The sequence below is a fragment of the Schistocerca cancellata genome, chromosome 6 (genome assembly GCF_023864275.1).
Source record: "Schistocerca cancellata isolate TAMUIC-IGC-003103 chromosome 6, iqSchCanc2.1, whole genome shotgun sequence".
Taxonomy (NCBI): Eukaryota; Metazoa; Arthropoda; class Insecta; order Orthoptera; family Acrididae; genus Schistocerca; species Schistocerca cancellata.
Window position 1 is genome coordinate 511,192,575 of NC_064631.1, and position 20,656 is coordinate 511,213,230.

A 20,656-nucleotide genomic window follows, 5' to 3' on the forward strand; every position below is an offset into this window, starting at 1 on the left:
TGGTAATATCAAACTATAAGAGGAAGCACAGTCTCTATCCCGCTGCACCAAAAAGCAATTTATGTTCCTTATTCACTCACCTCTTTGCAAGTGATCTTGCCAACCTGCTAAGCAACTGCTTCACAGCAGGAGCATTATTAGCAATATCTCGTATGTAGGATACCGCTTTAGGAATTCCATTATTACGGAGGATCTTAGCAGATGTCAGCTGACGTTGCAACTCGTGCAATTTATCTCGAATCTTAGGAAAAAGATCATTAAGAGACCTAAAATGAAGACATTTAATATTTATAAAATCATTTATGAAGTATTGTACATGCTTGGAAGAATATTATACCACTTCACTCATGTATTTAAATATGTGTGGATATCACAGGGTAGCAAACATGGTATAATGCTCATTTTATTTGTAAACTTTTTTAATCTATATAGAAGAAGAAATTCAAAGTAGTCAAAAAAGAGGATAAATAAAGTTGTTTTGTTAGTCTAACATACAGTGATTCACACTGTGACAAGCCAGCAACAGTTTTGAAAAAGGCTAATGTCAATGCTTCATTTAAAATGAGAGGTAACTTACACATGCTGTAGGACTGAAACGGAGAAATATTTTATTAAACCACATGTATATAAAAAACAATGTGGGGATTGCAATAATTTCTATAATGGTAAAATGGGGAAAGATTTCATTACGGGGAAAGATTTCATTACTAGATACAGAGAGCACTCATATCCCTTTAATGCCAGTGCTCTGGGATAGCATTTGAAAACTAGCACGACTTGCTGCCGACAGCTGAAGGAGCTGAAGTTTTGCACATTGTCCCTCATAGTCATCTGTTAGATATTTTGGAAGAATTCGAAATATGTACACATACAATCTGTCAGTTGCATTAGTTATTTAATGACCAGATTTTTTTCAGTAGGAACTGGTTCTTAGATTTATTTGAAGACACTATACAAAATGTATCTCAGATGTGACCCAACTGATCTAAGATTGCTACAATAGCCATAATCATATAGAATTCATGAGCTGTATATGGTGCAACTATTATAGCCGAATGCACACTATTATCTTCCACCCTCTTAGATGGTGTCACTGTTTTTCATGGGCCAATCTGACGTGACTACATTGCCAACCTTTCTATATAGATTCACTCCACTCCAACAGATGGAGCCACTGTTCTCGCAGGCTGCTACCACAGTGTACCTGCCTCGCACCTTTAATTAAAGGTGCTGTGTAGTGCATTGGTACTTTGCATTTTGCCAACATTAGTACTTTGTGTTATTCATTTGACTCACTTTACAGTTTTATCACAATACGTACGTATTTCCTCACCATGGATCAGCATTATGGGCATAGTAAATTTAATTTCTTATATGGAATTTAATTATATTAGATGTACATTACATTGTGATTAACCTTATCAAAGTAGAATGTTTGGGTTTTGTTACCATTTCAACAAGCTTATTTTGTTAGACATAGTTCTCCATTTCCATACTGTTATACACTTTCACATTACATTTCATATAACTACATGTACAAACAGAATCCATTAATTCCAAAATAATATGACCACTATCTCAGCATTACAGTTGTCTAGGCATCAGTTTTTGTCAATTGATGGCCCTAACTCTACATCCTCAACCACAAGATGCTAAGATGTTTTTTGAGTATCATGCATCTACTTCAAGCTAGATTGTTATACTTTCTGATGATATACCTTAATGCTCTTTTATGTGAAATAAGGAAGAGAGAGAGAGAGAGCAAGAGAGAGAGAGAGAGAGAGAGAGAGAGAGAGAGAGACTGTAATATTAGCTTCTATTTTATTTAAACTGTTGCCACCCATCTAGGCTTATCTCAATTGTTATATTGTATGTGATCTCTTTCTTGTTAGACTATGCTAATATGACTACATTTGCTGACACATAACATTTTCTTCATTGATGGTTGTAAACTTATTCTTTCATAACTTATATTTTAGTTCTGATCAACATCTGTTTTCTGTTTATATTGAACCATACCATTTATTGGTTGCAAATACGTCTTCTGTTTTAATTACTGACTAACACTGCTGATGATGATACCTAATGCTGCACATTTCATGCTGTCAATAAGAGTATCTTCTCCATAAATGTAGCACAAATGTGACTTTGTCAAGTTGTTCACTATGTTCTGACATGTAGTTAACTGCAATGTATAGTTGTTCGCAAACTTACTCTTTGACTTAATTTCTATGGTTAATGCTAGCACCAGCCTTTGTTTACTTCATTGATAGCTCAATTGCCACAGTCAATCTGGCACTAGTTCTCTTTGAATACACAACGGCACTGTTAAATATAACTATATGAGATGAGTTCTGTATTATGTTCAGTCTACGTGCTCACTTTCATGAGCTTTTTACAAAATTTTAATTTAAATGTAAATATAATACTAACTGAAATTTCTGTACATCAACTATTAAGATGCATACTTGAGTTATTAAGCACATATTTCTATCATTAATTTTCTTGTACACTTTATTCCACAACTTCAGTTTGATGATGAAATTTCGGAACATAGTGCTTAATAAAGAACTGTGCAATCAAGATGTGTCTATATTTCAAAGTAGGCAATATAGTGACAACACTAATACTTGACAAATGTGTTGCAGTCAATGTCATCTTCACTGACTTGTTTAAAAGAATATGAGGGTATGGATGTACCAACCTTGCCTATCAGCAAATGCAAGATACTGGGAGTGATTGGTACCAGGTCTCACAATGCAAAATGGCAGGACCACATACTGGTTAGTGCACACTTGTGGTAGATAATTCTTTGTTTGCGGACTGTATTTTAAGTATGGAGTTTCTCTGGGAAAAGAATACCAGTACTGACATTTCATCTGGGAATGATGTTAAGGTGAATGGACAGTAGTTGAAATTACATGTTGGTGACAGTAAATATTGTCAAGGCCAGAAAATAAAGCTAATAAGCAGCAAGATTAACTGCACAAACAGAAACCTGAGATAAGTGCTATTACCTGTATTAAGCAACAAGTAGTTAATAAAATACAGGCGTCTGCATATTTACGCAATATTATAGCTCGGACTTAACAAGTATTTTGTTAAGGTATTCACAAGTCTTTAAAGAGAGAGCTCTAGTGTAAAATTGCGGTATTAGTGTCACCTCAGCGTCATCCCTTATTAAACTTTCTCCAATATGGCCTACTCTGTGTGCTATAGGACCTGCTGCAACTAGGGAAACACTAATATTGTTGGAGTGGAATATAACTGAACCCTCTATGAGTCCATACTGCAGCTCACTACTATAGTCTGATATACAAACGATGGCAGTTCACACATGTCAAGGCATGGATGAGGATTGCATTGTTGATTTTTCCAAGCGACAGTTGCGGTACAAGCACGTGCACACATTCTGCTTGAAGAAAGCGTACATCCTGCAAATTACATCTCTCCCACGCTTATGCGTATGCATCACTTACCTCCACAACCAGCGATGATAATTCACTACAAATGGAATAAAAATTCACTAAACCATTTGCTACAATCATGTTTAATGCTCACATTAGCTATGGCATTCAGAACAGAGTGTTTGAAACACTACTGAACGCTCACTGGCTGTCAGAGAATGCGTGACGTAGGTGTGCAGAACAAGCCTTAACTCAACCGTCATTGTTCATGACTCCAACTATAGCTGCAATAAAGTGTCGAGGAAGTATTCAAGTAGTTGTTGATGCCAGAGGTGCTAATAAAATACTATACACATTTGGGCCCCTGACTTGAGAAGATCAAGGAACAAACACCAAAATTTTATGGAGTCCAGTACCTGACCAGTATAAGTCTCTGCTCCTCCTATTGGCAAAAACCTTTATCCAGGAGTCAAAATGGTACACTTTCTTTATCTACACAGGTAGAATTCACCAGTTTAAGGCATTGCCTTTCAGCCTAAATGGCATTTGGGTGTATTCGTAGCCACACCAGACTCCATTCTAGGCCCAGACATACTTGATAGGGTAACCATGTTTGTAGATTACCTACTGATAGCAACACAAACATGGAAAGACCACACTGATCTTATTAAAACAGTGTTAAGTAAATTCCTAGAGGCTGGCACAACTGCCAACCCACAAAAGTCAAAATTTGGGCACAAGGGTATCAAGTTCTTAGGACATATAATCACCCCCCATGGAATTCTTCTGGATGATGATAAAATCAATGTAACGAAGAACTAAAGAACTTTCCAACCCTTTGAATGAAGAGGCAATTGAATGCCTTTATCGAGTTAGGCACAGTTTAAGATGATTTGTGCCTAACCAGATATTAAATTGTGAACCTATGCTGAATTTGTTCAGGGAAAGTTACTTGGTACTGATCAGATTGCTAAACAGCCCATGATAAAATCAAAGAAACTTTAATGACCTGTAATATGCTTTACCACTCAGACATGTCAACTGAATTTTGTATTGTGACTAATGCTTCCTCAATAGGCATCAGTTTTTTTTTTTTTTTTTTTTTTTGTGGTTTTAGGGCGCACAACTTCAATGGTCATTAGCGCCCTGACTACTCTAAGAATGCACCGCGAGGCACAAGTTGACAACAACAACTAAAAGGGAAAACACGATAAAAGAGACTGACAGGCATAGGATTAAAAAACAACATCATCAAATGTCCTTAGCGAGGTTCGTCAAACTGATAAAACAAAGAACACGAGCAGCTGCTCGTGGGTCATCCGCTAAAATTGCATCGAAAGTATTAGGCAGTTTAAGATCGAGGCGCAGTTGGTTAAGATCTGGACAGGACATTAAAATGTGTCTAACCGTCAGCAAGTGCCCACATGGGCAGAACGGCGCAGGCGCAGCCGTCAGCAGATGGCGATGGCTGAACCGGCAGTGTCCAATTCGTAACCTTGCTAAAACGACCTCCTCCCGCCGAGAAGGGCGTGAGGAGGACGTCCAAGCCACGGGAAGAGGTTTTAAGGCCCGAAGCTTGTTGTCGGTAAGTGCAGCCCAATCGGCATGCCACAGCGACACAACGCGCCGACAAATGACCCTGCTAAAATCGGACGAAGGGACACAACAAGAAGCTGTCCGAGGCTGGAGGACCGCAGCCTTGGCCGCGGCATCTGCAGCTTCGTTCCCAGGGATACCGACATGGCCAGGAACCCACATAAAGCTAACCGGCGGACCGACGTCCACCAGCCGCTGAAGAGAGCGTTGGATCCGGTGTACGAAAGGGTGAACCGGGTACGGATCACTGAGGCTCTGGATGGCGCTCAGAGAATCTGAGCAGATGACATAAGCAGAATGTCGGTGGCGGCAGATGTAAAGAACAGCCTGGTAGAGGGCAAAGAGCTCAGCTGTGAAGACCGAACAATGGTCATGGAGCTGGTATTTGAAACTTTGTGCCCTGACAATAAAGGAACACCCGACCCCGTCATTGGTCTTAGAGCCATCTGTATAAATGAAAGTCATGTTGATGAACTTCGAACGAAGTTCCAAAAAACGGGAGTGGTAGACCGAACCGGGGATGACCTCTTTTGGGAGCGAGCTGAGGTCAAGGTGAACGCGGACCTGAGCCTGGAGCCAAGGTGGCGTGCGGCTCTCGCCCACTCGAAAGGTTGCAGGGAGTGAAAAATTAAGGTGTTGAAGGAGGCGACGAAAGCGAACTCCAGGGGGTAGCAGGGCAGAGACATACAACCCGTATTGAAGGTCAAGAGAGTCGTCAAAAAAGGAACGATAAGACGGATGGTCGGGCATTGACAGTAGCCGACAGGCATACCGACAAAGCAGTATATCGCGCCGGTAAGTGAGTGGCAATTCGCCAGCGTCAGCATGAAGACTCTCTACGGGACTGGTATAAAATGCTCCGATCGCAAGTCGTAAACCCCGATGTTGTATGGAGTTGAGGCGGCGTAAGATGGATGGCCGTGCAGAGGAGTATACGAAGCTCCCATAATCCAGCTTGGAGCGGACGATCGACCGATATAGACGAAGTAGGACGGTTCGATCCGCTCCCCACGACATACCACTGAGAACACGGAGGACATTTAAAGAACGGGTACAACGGGCGGCCAAATATGACACATGTGGAGACCAGCTAAGTTTCCTGTCAAAGGTAAGGCCTAAAAATTTGGTGGTCTCCACGATTGGGAGAGCAACGGGACCAAGTCGTAAGGACGGTGGGAGAAACTCTTTGTAGCGCCAGAAGTTAATACAGACCGTCTTCTCGGCAGAAAAACGGAAGCCATTGGCGACACTCCAGGAGTAAAGACGGTCAAGAGAACGCTGAAGACAGCGCTCCAGGACACGTGTACGCTGCGCGCTGCAATAGATGGTAAAATCGTCCACAAAAAGGGAGCCTGATACATCAGCTGGGAGGCAATCCATTATTGGATTGATCGCGATGGCGAACAGAGCGACGCTCAAAACTGAGCCCTGTGGCACCCCATTCTCCTGGCGAAAGGTGTCGGACAGGACAGAACCCACACGTACCCTGAACTGTCGATCCATTAAAAAGGAACGAATAAAAAGAGGGAGGCGACCGCGAAGGCCCCATGTATGCATGGTGCGGAGAATGCCCGCCCTCCAACAGGTGTCATAAGCCTTCTCCAAATCAAAGAACACAGCCGCGGTCGGGCGCTTCCGCAAGAAGTTATTCATAATGAAGGTCGACAAGGTAACCAGATGGTCAACAGCAGAGCGGCGCCTACGAAATCCACATTGGACATTGGTAAGTAGGCTTCGAGACTCGAGCAGCCAAACCAATCGAGAGTTAACCATTCGCTCCATCACTTTACAGACACAGCTGGTAAGTGAGATAGGTCGATAACTGGAAGGCAAGTGCTTGTCCTTCCCCGGCTTAGGAATCGGGACAACAATAGACTCGCGCCAGCATGCGGGAACATGTCCCTCAATCCAGATGCGATTGTATGTATGAAGAAGAAAACCTTTACCCGCAGGAGAAAGGTTCTTCAGCATCTGAATATGAATAGAATCAGGCCCTGGAGCGGAGGACCGTGATCGGCCAAGTGCGGTTTCGAGTTCCCGCATGGTGAATGGGGCATTATAACTTTCACAATTCGAGGAGCAAAAGTCAGGTGGCCTAGCCTCCTCTGCCTGTTTGCGGGGGAGGAAGGCAGGGTGGTAATGAGCGGAGCTCGAAACCTTGGCGAAAAAGCGGCCGAAGGCATTGGGGACAGCCTCAGGGGCCACAAGGACTTCATTCGCGACCTTCAAGCCAGAAACTGGGGAGTGGACCTTAGTGCCAGATAGCCGGCGCAGGCTACCCCAGACAACAGAAGAAGGAGTAAAACTGTTGAAGGTGCTTGTGAAAGCAGCCCAGCTGGCTTTCTTGCTTTCTTTAATAATACGACGACACTGAGCACGTAAACGTTTATAATTAATACAATTCGCCACTGTAGGGTGGCGTTTAAAGGTGCGTAAAGCACGTCGACGAGCACGTAAAGCGTCTCTACATGCTGCGGTCCACCAGGGGACCGGTACGCGACGTGGAGAAGAAGTAGGGTGAGGGATGGAATATTCAGCAGCAGCGAGAATGACTTCCGTGAGGTGTGCGACCTGACGATCGCAGCTTGTGAAGGTTTGATCCTGAAAGGTCGCCCTGGAAGAAAAGAGCCCCCAGTCTGCCTTGGAGATGGTCCAACTAGAGGAGCACGGAGAGGGAGTATGCTGCAGGAGATGGATAACACACGGGAAGTGGTCGCTCGAATATGTATCAGCAAGTGCATACCACTCAAACCGGCGTGCAAGTTGGGGAGTACATATGGAGAGGTCTAAATGGGAATAGGTATGAGATGTGTCCGAAAGAAAAGTAGGGGCGCCAGTATTGAGGCAGACAAGATTGAGCTGGTTGAAAAGGTCTGCGAACAAGGAGCCCCTCGGGCAGGAGGCTGGAGAACCCCAAAGGGGATGGTGGGCATTGAAGTCTCCAGTTAACAAAAACGGTGCAGGTAGCTGAGCAATAAGTTGCATCATGTCTGCCCTGGTAACGGCAGAGGACGATGGAGTGTAAACGGTACAAAAGGAAAACGTAAAAGTGGGGAGAGTAATGCGGATGGCAACTGCCTGCAGGCCGGTGTGCAACGTGATGGGATCGTAGTAAATATCATCCCGGACCAGCAACATAACCCCTCCATGAGCTGGGATACCTACCACAGGGGGTAGGTCAAAACGCACAGAGGTGTAGTGTGCCAAGGCAATGTGATCGCATGGGCGTAGCTTCGTTTCCTGGAGGGCTACGACAAGCGGACGATGCAAGCGGAGCAGCAACTTCAAGTCCTCTCGGTTGGAGCGAATGCTGCGAATATTCCAGTGAATAAGTGCCATCGTAAGAAAAGGAAGAGGAGAGAAGGGGTCACCTCGAAGGCCGCTTAGGGCCTGGCTTCGAGCGAGCACTTCCGCCGCTATCAGTAGGCGGACAGTCATCGTCCATGGGGTCTATAGGGTCATCGGCCATCTCGGGAGGATGGCCGGGAGGGGGAGCTTCCTCCGCCGGTGAACGACCAGATATACGGCTACCGGCGGTGCGGCCAGGCGAAACGGATGACGGCCTGGGGCGGCAACCGCTGGGTGGCGCAGGAGAAGAAATGCGCCGTGGCGGAGAAGGAGAACTATGCTTCCTATGCGCTTTTTTGGAAGGACGTTTGGTGGAAGTACCGGTCGAAGGCTGGGAGGTCGAGGGACGGAGGAAGTCTGCACGGGATGGTTCCTTCTTGAAGGACCGTGCATCTGACTTCGGGGTCTTCGACTTAGCAGAAGCTGAGGAAGTGGCTGGTGTCTGTGGTGTGATGGGAGGAAGAGGAGACGTCGACCGCGCGATCTTAGCACTGGCCGAACGGACGACCGTGGTGCTGAAGGTCAGATCGCATGTCTGGGTTGCTACCTCCCGGGTAGTCTGAGGAGAGGCGAGGACAGTACTATATTTCCCCGCTGGGAGCAGCGTGGGCTTCCTACTAGCCAATAGCTTGCGAGCAGCCGAGGTGGACACTTTCTCTTTGACCCGAATTTCTTGGATGCAACGTTCGTCCTTATAGACAGGACAGTCGCGGGAGGATGCGGCATGGTCACCCTGACAGTTCACACAACGAGACGGAGGTGGACAGTCACCCTCATGGGCATCCCTGCCACAAGTGACACATTTAGCCGCATTGGAACAAGACTGTCGAGTGTGATTGAAATGCTGACACTGGTAGCAGCGCGTAGGTGTCGGGACATAGGGGCGAACAGAAATAACCTCGTAGCCTGCCTTGATGCGCGATGGCAGCTTAACACTATCGAAGGTCAAGAAAAGTGTCCGGGTCGGTACAAGGTCGTTGTTGACCTTTTTCATGACCCGATGGACAGCCGTCACGCCCTGCTCAGCGAGGAAAGATTGAAGCTCCTCGTCAGTCAATCCGTCGAGGGAGCTAGTATAGACTACACCACGAGACGAATTCAAAGTTCGGTGGGCCTCCACCCGGACAGGGAACGTGTACAGGAGGGTGGCCCGAAGCAGTTTTTGTGCCTGAAAGGCACTCTCAGTTTCTAGTAATAAGGTGCCGTTACGCAACCTGGTACAAGATTTGACAGATCCGGCTATGGCATCAACGCCCTTCTGAATAACAAAAGGGTTGACAGAGGAAAAATCCTTTCCGTCCTCAGTGCGAGAAACTACGAGGAACTGTGGGGCAGGCGGTAGTACTTTTGTCACTGTTGGCTGGTCACGTTTCCGTTTTTGGGTCGAAGTCGAGACAGATGGAGTAGAATCCATTGCGGAGGAATCCCCCTTGATTGCCAGCGTCTCCGATGGCGCGCTCCTTCCTTGTGGGGACCCTCTCAGAGGGCACTCCCGCCTTAGGTGAATGTTTACACCTCAGGTCACACCTCCCGAGAAACAGACGGAGGGACCAATCGGCATGGTCAGAAGGTATCAGCTCAGGCAATCACCCCTCCCCGGGCCTGGCCTTTACCAGGGGGTACGCGCGTGCCTTACATGCCTACCCAGGGCGGGGACTTACGCGTTACCCCGTCACCGGCTACGCGTGCGAACGCGTGGGTCGGCCTTCAGACACGCACAGGGAGGAAGGAAGAGGAGGAAAAAGAAGAGAGAGAGGGAGAAAGAGGACAGACTGTCTCAAACGCCAAGGCGGAGACCAGAGAAGGCAAGGAGAAGAAGGCAATGAGAAGGCAAGGAGAAGAAGGCAATGAGAAGGCAAGGAGAAGAAGGCAATGAGAAGGCAAGGAGAAAAAGGCAATGAGAAGGCAAGGAGAAAAAGGCAATGAGAAGGCAAGGAGAAAAAGGCAATGAGAAGGCAAGGAGAGAAAGGCAATGAGAAGGCAAGGAGAGAAAGGCAATGAGAAGGCAAGGAGAGAAAGGCAATGAGAAGGCAAGGAGAGGAAGGCAATGAGAAGGCAAGGAGAGAAAGGCAATGAGAAGGCAAGGAGAGAAAGGCAATGAGAAGGCAAGGAGAAGTCAAGGGAAAGAGAAAGGCAATGAGAAGGCAAGGAGAGAAAGGCAATGAGAAGGCAAGGAGAAGTCAAGGGAAAGAGTAAGGTAGACAGTGAGGTGGAGAATAGCAAAGAAAGGAACCAACAAAAGGAAGGAAGAAACGAGAAGTGAAAAACCAAAAAGACCACGATTATAGGTCGTGGAACCGTCCGTCTCCGGACGCAGGCGCTAACTACCCCCGTGAGGGGGATGGACTCCTTTTAGTCGCCTCTTACGACAGGCAGGAATACCTCGGGCCTATTCTAATCCCCGGACCCGCAGGGGGGAATAGGCATCAGTGCTTGTCTAGTCCAAGTGCAGAATATGGACGTATGCCTGCAATTTGCACTTTAGCATTTGTGAGTCATATTATCAGACTGTGAAAGAGTGCCCTGCTCTCACAGTGATCTGGGCATTCAAAAAATTTCATTATTATCTTTTCAGAAACTACATCAGGACTTAAAGAAGTGCTTCTAGCAATGTTTGGCAGGTGGATGTACATAACTGCACATTTTACTTGTAATATAAAAAATTAGATATGTAACCACCACATTTGAACTATTTTTATGATTTCTTCCATTACTTCTTAATAGAACAAATCCATATTTAAGGTTGAATTAAAAGTAAAATGTCTCTTTTTCCCTACTGACCTGCAGAACAAAAACAGTTTACCTGTAATTCAACCTTAAACACATGAACTACTTTATACTAGCACATATGCACTGAACAAACTCTGTATATATGTAGAATAGTGTGTACATAGCTGTATCCTGCTACTAGTGTGTATGAGTGCGCTGAGTGTAGCCTTGCCATGTGAGTGTACTTAAATAAACCTCCAACTGTACTAGCACAGGCCAGCCACTAGAGGCCACTTGTAGGAAGTGTGCACATGGCATGATCTCTGCTGTTACCTTCTACCGGTGACCTGCGCCTATATACACACACATGGAGCAGCACTAACTCACTCTTACGGTTCTTTTTCTTTGTACCACGTATGTCAGTTGTTCTGTGTATCACTTATGTTGCACCTTCTGCATGATTCTTTTGTCTTGTTCATGGGGAATCACGAGAAGCTTATTTCCATCACTGTTCAGAGGTTTACAAACAAAGCCATAACTGTGTTACTTTGACCAGTTTCGTGTATTACTTAGCTACTCTTTCTATTGTGGAAGAAAACCAAAATGAGTCTCCCAACATGATTGACAGCATGGTGGGAAAGTTAAAAGTCTGCCAGAGAGTGGCTAAAATTGGACAGTCCATCAAGATGCGGATGACAGTCATATGGGAGCCACAGCAACACCGAGGTGTGACCTTGCGATGGAGGAGGTGACCATGTGTTGGCCAATTTTGACTGATGTGAAGCTGGCAAAGGACAACAGAGTCCCTGCGAGTGGCTCACATGGATGGCCTCCTTTATAACATGTAGTTTAGTTGGTGTACTGAGGGTGGTCATTCAGTTTTCCAGATTGCAAAAACTTTATAGGCGGAAAACCAACTGGAGATTAGTCTCTGGCAGGCCGATATCCAAAGTTGGTTTAGTAGCCTTTTTTGGCCAGGCTGTCAGCAAGCTCATTGCCCAGGATCCTGACATGTACTGCGGTCCAAATGAAGGTCACTGAATATCCACTGTGGCCGAGGGCATAAACAGACTGCTGGATAGTCATTACCAAAGGATGGCAAGGGAAGCATTGGTCCTGAGCTTGGAGGTTGCTTAAGGAGTCACTATAGATGACGAAGGACTCACCGACGCAGCAGCGAATATGCTCAAGGGCACGATAGAAGGCTACTAACTCTGCAGTGAAAATACTGCAGCCTTCTGGCAAGGAGCACTGTTCAGTATACCAAACATGAGCACAAGCAAAGCCAACCAGAGTGTTGACCATTGATCCATCGGTGTAGACTATTTCTGAGCCCTGGAACTCCCTAATAATAGGGAAAAATTGCCAGCGGAGGGACTCAGGTGGAACTGAGCCTTTTGGGCCTTGCGATAGGTGCAGATGAATTGTGGCCAATGCATGGACAATGGAGCAGTACGTAAGTGGACGCTCAAAAAAGATAGTTGAGGGAAAGCATAGAGTTCAGTAAGAAGCAACTGGATATGGACTGCAAAGGGGATTCCCTGTTCTGGGCTGCCATTGCGGAAGATTTATCGCCATGTTAGGAAAAGGAGACGGTAATTTGGATGGCAAGGTGTACTATGAATGTGGGCAGTATAATTTGCAAGCAGTAGTTGCAGCACCAGCTTCCATCGGGAGGCTGTTCAATGGGCTTCCTCGGAAAGCTCCCGACGCAAGCTGAACTGCACAGTGGTGGATAGGGTCAGACGCAGCACGGAGAGCGATGCTGAACCGTACACCAGGCTCCCATAGTGAATGTGGGACTGTATGAGGGCTTCGCACAGCTGCAGCAGAGTAGGGCGATCAGTAGCCCAGTCCATGGGGCTCAGGCATCAAAAAACATTAACATGCCAGCAGCACTTTTCCTTAAGCTGATGAAGATGGGAAGCCAAGTTATGTGGGCATCGAAGACCAGTCCCAAAAAGCAGTAAGTCTTCACTACATAAAGTAGTTGATCATCAAGGTAAAGTTCTGGATGGAGGTGGACAGTACGATGATGACAGAAGTGCACGACACAAATCTTGGCGGCCGAAGACAAAGCCATGAGTGAGGGCCCATGACTGCACCTTACACATGGCTTCCTGCGGCCAGCGTTCTGCCACACCAATAGAAGAGGAGCAGAAGGAAATACAAAAGTCGTCAGCCTATAGAAGGGGATATAGTGAGGACCCTACTGCTAGGGAAAGAGCATTAATGGCAGTTAAAAAGGGTGGGACACACAGGATAGAGACATGCGGGACCCCATTCTCTTTTATATGCAGGGAGCACCAATTCAAACCCTGAAAGCACAGAGTGACGAGAAGTTCTGTATAAAAATTGGGAATGGACCCGGAGATCCCACTCACGCAGAATAGTGAGGATATGGTTTCCCCCAAGTGGTATCATAGGCTATCGTCAGGTCAAAAATTATGGCAATAAGGTGGTGTCACTGAGAAGAGGCCAATCGAATGGCAGGCTCCAGGTGGACCAAGTTGCTAATAGTGGAGTGCCCTCGGCGAAAACTGCCCTGGGACGGAGCCAGAGGGCCCCAATACCCAAAGAGCCAACACAACCACTGGCTCACCATATGTCCAAGCAGCTTGCATAGGATGTTGGTGAGGCTAATAGGATGATAGCTATCCATATATAGCAGGTTCTTACAGGATTTTAGCACTGGAACAATGATACTTTCCCCGCCAGTGCGAATGGAATTTGCCATCGTTCCAGATGCAGTTGAAGATGGCAAAAAGGTGGCGCTGGTAATTCGCTGACAGATGTTTAATCATTTGGGAAAGGATGCGGTCTGAGCCTGTGGATGTGTCAGGACAGTTGGCAAGGGCACAGAGAAATTTCAACTCACTGAAGGGAGCACTATATGGCTCAGGGTGGCATGCAGCAAAAGACATGCTGTTTGAGAAGACGAAAGACAGGGCAGTAATGCTCAGATGCAGAGATGTGAGCATAACGCTCAGCAAGATGCTCTGCAATTATGTCTGGATCGGCAGATACAGCTTCATGTGTGGAAATTCCAGGTACACCTGAAGGGGACTGATAGGCATAAATTAGTTGGAGCTTTTTCCCAATCCAGGTAGGATAGGTTTGTGACCCAATGGTGAAGACATGTCATTCCCAACACTCCTGTTTCCATTGTTTGATGAATAGGCAGACTGGGCACGGAGCCGTTTGAAAGCAATGAGGTTCCCCAGAGACGGATGGTGCTTATGACACTGGAGGGCCCGCCTACAGTTTCTAATGGCCGCAGCAATGTCCGGCGACCACCAAGGCAATGACCTTTGCCGAGGGCAGCTTAGGAACAAGGGATTGCCAATTCAGCTGCGGAAAGAATGGTAATAGCATTTGTGAGGATCACCTGATCGATGTTACCATTCAACAGTGGTAGTGAAGGTGGAAGTGTCCCAGTCAGCCTTGGTAAGATCCTATCTGGGCAAGCATCTGGATGAGTGACGCTGAGGTAAGGACAGGAACAGTGCAAGGTGATTACTACCACGCAAGTCATCATGAGCTCTTCAGTGGATAGATAGGAGAAGGCCAGGACTACAACCCGAGAGATCAATGGCAGGGTATGTGCCATGTGCCATACCAAAATGAGTGGGGGAGCCTGTATTTAGGAGGCAAAGGTTGAATTGAGTTAGTAGTCCTCAACATCTTTACCACAGCCAGTAACCTTGGTTCCAGCCCACAAAGGATTATGGGCATTAAAATCAACAAGAAGCAGAAAAGGTGGGGGAACTGGAAAATTAATGCACCCAATACATGGGGTGGCGCTTCACCATATGGAGGGAGGTAGATGTTACAGATTTCCTGCATCGACCTCACCCTGACCCCTGACAGCCACAGCTTCTAAAGGTGTATGAATGGGTACATGTTCACTATAGACGGAGGTAAGGACATATATACAAACTTCTCCTGACAATCTGCCACAGTCAGGAGAGTTTTTGTAATACCGCCAAAAGCCATGAAGGGTGGGGTCTTATTGGGGGCCTGCATTGCAGGAAACCAAATTTCCTGAATGGTTACGCAAAAAGCAGGTGTAACACTTAAGATTTGTCATAACTCAGCCAGGTGGGAGAACAAACGGCCACAGTTCCACTGGAGGATGATGCTTTCTGTAATCAGGGAAGGTATTAAGTGACCAAGGAGGCAGTTTATGCACCAGCATCACCTGCTGACTGATCTGGCCTTGTAACACTAACCAAAACGGCCTTGCTGTGCTGGTACTGCGAACGGCTGAAAGCAACGGGAAAATACAGCCGTAATTTTTCCCGAGGGCATGCAGCTTTACTGTATGGTTAAATGATGATGGCGTCCTCTTAGGTAAAATATTCCAGAGGTAAAACAGTCCCCCATTCGGATCTCCGGGCGGGGACTACTCAAGAGCACGCCGTTATCAGGAGAAAGAAAACTGGCGTTCTGCGTGGAATGTCAGATTCCTTAATCGGGCAGGCAGGTTAGAAAACTTAAAAAGGGAAATGGATAGGTTAAAGTTAGATATAGTAGGAATTAGTGAAGTTCGGTGGCAGGAGGAACAAGATTTTTGGTCAGGTGAATACAGGGTTATAAATACAAAATCAAATAGGGGTAATGCAGGAGTAGGTTTAATAATGAATAAAAAAATAGGAACGAGAGTAAGCTACTACAAACAGCATAGTGAACGCATTATTGTGGCCAAGATAGACACGAAGCCCACACCTACTACAGTAGTAAAGGTTATATGATAACTAGCTCTGCAGATGAAGAAATTGATGAAATGTATGATGAGATAAAAGAAATTATTCAGGTAGTGAAGGGAGCCAAAAATTTAATAGTCATGGGTGACTGGAATTCGTCAGTAGGAAAAGGGAGAGAAGGAAACATAGTAGGTGAATATGGATTGGGGGAAAGAAATGAAAGAGGAAGCCGTCTGGTAGAATTTTGCACAGAGCATAACTTAATCATAGCTAATACTTGGTTCAAGAATCATAAAAGAAGGTTGTACACATGGAAGAATCCTGGAAATACTAGAAGGTATCAGATAGATTATATAATGGTAAGACAGAGATTTAGGAACCAGGTATTAAATTGTAAGACATTTCCAGGGGCAGATGTGGACTCTGACCACAATCTATTGGTTATGAACTGTAGATTAAAACTGAAGAAACTGCAAAAAGGTGGGAATGTAAGGAGATGGGACCTGGATAAACTGAAAGAACCAGAGGTTGTACAGAGTTTCAGGGAGAGCATAAGGGAACAATTGACAGGAATGGGGGAAAGAAATACAGTAGAAGAAGAATGGGTAGCTTTGAGGGATGAAGTAGTGAAGGCGGCAGAGGACCTAGTAGGTAAAAAGACGAGGGCTAGTAGAAATCCTTGGGTAACAGAAGAAATACTGTATTTAATTGATGAAAGGAGAAAATATAAAAATGCAGTATATGAAGCAGGTAAAAAGGAATACAAACGTCTCAAAAACGAGACTGACAGGAAGTGCAAAATTGCTAAGCAGGGATGGCTAGAGGATAAATGTAAGAATGTAGAAGCGAGTATCACTAGGGGTAAGATAGATACTGCCTACAGGAAAATTAAAGAGACCTTTGGAGAAAAGAGAACCACTTGTATGAATATCAAGAGCTCAGATGGACACCCAGTTCTAAGCAAAGAAGGGAAAGCAGAAAGGTGGAAGGAGTATATAGAGGGTCTATACAAGGGCAACGTACTTGAGGACAATATTCTGGAAATGAAAGAGAATGTAGATGAAGATGAAATGGGAGATACAATACTGCGTGAAGAGTTTGACAGAGCACTGTAAGACCTGAGTCGAAACAAGGCCCCCGGAGTAGACAACATTCCATTAGAAATACTGACGGCCTAGGGAGAGCCAGTCCTGACAAAACTCTACCATCTGGTGAGCAAGATGTATGAGACAGGTAAAATACCCTCAGACTTCAAGAAGAATATAATAATTCCAATCCCAAGAAAGCAGGCGTTGACAGATGTGAAAATTACCGAACTATCAGTTTAATAAGCCACAGCTGCAAAATACTAACGCAAATTCTTTACAGACTAATGGAAAAACTAGTAGAAGCTGACCTTGGGGAAGATCAGTTTGGATTCCGTAGAAATATTGGAACACGTGAGGCAATACTGACCTTACGACTTATCTTACAACAAAGATTAAGGAAAGGCAAACCTACGTTTCTAGCATTTGTAGACTTAGAGAAAGCTTTTGACAATGTTGACTGGAATACTCTCTTTCAAATTCTAAAGGTGGCAGGGGTAAAATACAGGGAGTGAAAGGCTATTTACAATTTGTACAGAAACCAGATGGCACTTATAAGAGTCGAGGGACATGGGAGGGAAGCAGCAGTTGGGAAGGGAGTGAGGCAGGATTGTAGCCTCTCCCCAATGTTATTCAATCTGTATATTGAGCAAGCAGTAAAGGAAACAAAAGAAAAATTCGGAGTAGGTATTAAAACCCATGGAGAAGAAATAAAAACTTTGAGGTTCGCTGATGACATTGTAATTCTGTCAGAGACAGCAAAGGACTTGGAAGAGCAGTTGAACGGAACGGATAGTGTCTTGAAAGGTGGATATAAGATGAACATCAACAAAAGCAAAACGAGGATAATGGAATGTAGTCGAATTAAGTCGGGTGATGCTGAGGGAATTACATTAGGAAATGAGACCCTTAAAGTAGTAAAGGAGTTTTGCTATTTGGGGAGCAAAATAACTGATGATGGTCGAGGTAGAGAGGATATAAAATGTAGACTGGCAATGGCAAGGAAAGCGTTTTTGAAGAAGAGAAATTTGTTAACATCGTGTATAGATTTAAGTGTCAGGAATTCGTTTCTGAAAGTATTTGTATGGAGTGTAGCCATGTACGGAAGTGACGTGGACGATAAATAGTTTGGACAAGAAGAGAATAGAAGCTTTCAAAATGTGGTGCTACAGAAGAATGCTGAAGATTAGATGGGTAGATCACATAACTAATGAGGAGGTATTGAATAGAATTTGGGAAAAGAGGAGTTTGTGGCACAACTTGACAAGAAGAAGGGACCGTTTGGTAGGACATCAAGGCATCACCAATTTAGCATTGGAGGGCAGCGTGGAGGGTAAAAATCGTAGATGGAGACCAAGACATGAATACACTAAGCAGATTCAGAAGGATGTAGGTTGTAGTAAGTACTGGGAGATGAAGAAGCTTGCACAGGATAGAGTAGCATGGAGAGCTGCATCAAACCAGTCTCAGGCCTGAAGACCACAACAACAACAACAACAACAACAACACCTGCTGCCACTGGTTGAGTATTTGTATCAATTTCCATTCTAGGGGAGGCATCAGCGAGATCCAGGTCCTCGAGGGATGCTAAAATCTCCACCTCATTCTCCGATGCAGAACTGGTAGGGAGTGGTGGTGTTGGGGCCACTGGAGGGCCCCATTTCTTAGCAGTCTACTACTTCGTCCGCTTGCTCTCTCGCTTCTCTTTAGGTGCTTGCAGGGAGGTCTTCTCCAAAGTTGCTACAGGCCCACAGGAAGATCATGAAGACGTTCATCCAGCAGCTTGTTGCTCCTTCAGCCACTGGAGAGTGTCCACTTTGGCATTAGGGGGAACCTTGAAAGGGAGAGTCCCAAGGGACCACATCCTTGCGAGAGGAGCCAGAGGAGGCTGTGGCCTCTCTGGCTCTGGGGAGAGGACCAATGTCCCTGGCGTTTCGGGGGGGGGGGGGGGGGGGGGGCATTGCTCCGAAAGTAGGTGCTTTCGGGGCAATGGAAGAAGAGGTGCCCGCAACCGCCAAGGAGGCGGATGTATCTGAGCAGCCTGGGGGCCCACTGTACAAGGCAGAGGTGTCTGAACTACTGTCATAGGTGAGGGTGACCTTGATGTAGCTGGAGCACATGTAGATGTCAAGCAAATCGGATGCAACCATTCAAAATTACTTCTAGTCTCTTGGGAAATTAGCCAGTCCAAGGTCTTTTACTCCATAATTTTCCACTTCTTTTGGACTACTGTGCAGTCTGGTGAGCAGGAGGAGTGGTGTGCTCTCCACAGTTGACACAAGTGGTAAGAGGCACACATGGAGTATTTGGATGCAGCAGACATCCACAATCTCGACATGGGGTGCCGGAATGGCAGCAGGAAGACATGTGCCTGAATTTCCAGCACTTGAAGCACCGCATAGGGGGAGGGATGTATGGCTTTATGTCACAGTGGTATACCATCACCACCTTGACATTTTTGGGCAATGGATCACTCTCAAAGGCCAAGATGAATCCACCGGTAGCAGCCCTACTGTCTTTGGGTCCCCTATAGATATGCCGGATGATGTGGACACCTCCCGCTGTTCAAAATTGGTGCCGAGCTCATCGTCAGATTGTAAGAGTAGGTCGAAATGGAAAATAATCATGTGGACCATATTGAGGCTTTTGTGGGGGGCGAGAGAAACAGGAATATGACACAGCTAGTCACAGGTGAACAACACCCGGGACTGGGCGTCTGAATGAGGACTGCCCCATTTCTCATTTTTGACAGTGCAGCCACTTCCCCAAACTTGTCCTCCAGCTATTCGACAAAAAATTGAAGCTTTAGAGCCAGAAAGGAGTCCCCATCCCTTCTCCTGCAGACTAAATACTTTGGCAAATAAGGCTCTCTCTTTTCCATAGTTCTACATTCCTCCAATGGTGTGGCTAGGGAGGCGATTGATTTGGGGCCATATTTTTCAGCAATTAATTCGACTTTTCCTTTTTTGGAGACTGCTGGGGCCATTCGGTCCCCACCAAAAGATGACTTGTCCCAATCAGTGGCTCTCCCCACAGGTGCTACACAGCCACAGCAAGCCCACCTAGTGTGATTGCCATTGCCGGGAGTCCCGTTGCCCCAAGAAGACTGGCGTCTAGTCTTTGGCACACGTGGGGAGTTTGCAGCTCAGGCATCAGTAAAAAGATCCCAGTGTTGTCAAGGGGCTACCACCAAATGGGTCATGAAGGCCCCACCACAATGGACTGTGTACTGTGCTGGATTTTGGATGCCAAGAAATCCAATTTTGTCATGGAGGCAAAAAAGGGCAGCAGACTATGGAAGCAGACGATGCACCCTGTAAGGTGTCCTTGTTCAGATAACTGGATTGCAGGTGGAGTTGCAGATCTAGGACAATATGAGGTGCTGAAGGTCTAATTGCACATTGGACACATGGTGTACTATGTAAGGCATCCTTCCCCAAATGGCCAGCACTTCGGATAATTTAGAAAGATGTGTACGTCAAACCCAAGAAAGGGGACCATAACTGATTAGGCCGAAATGTGGAAGACTCCTTTTAGTTGTCTCTTATGACAGGCAGGAATACCTTGGGCCTATTCTAACTCCCGGACCTGCAGGGGGACTGTTTGTGTGTTGTGTTACTCATGTGACCATGAGGGAAAGTTTTCTAAATGTTTGCAGATCATGAAACTGAGGTGGGACTTAGGTACTAGTCCTGTACTGGTTCAGTGCAATGTGGGAAACCACCTAAAAACCACAACATGGCTGGGTGGCACACCAACCCATGTCATTAATCCACCAGAAAGATATGATACAGGGCTGGCACAC

General features: G+C 45.8%; 1 protein-coding gene across 2 annotated transcripts in view; it reads right to left on the reverse strand.

Annotated features, from left to right (window-relative positions):
- LOC126190945 (NBAS subunit of NRZ tethering complex-like) overlaps positions 1 to 20,656 on the reverse strand; it is a 410,919-nt gene that overhangs the window by 271,810 nt on the left and 118,453 nt on the right. For both annotated transcript variants that reach the window (XM_049931590.1, XM_049931589.1), the window contains exon 20: positions 81 to 266. In XM_049931590.1, the coding sequence (XP_049787547.1) occupies positions 81 to 266 (186 nt within the window). The remainder of the gene's footprint in view (positions 1 to 80; positions 267 to 20,656) is intronic.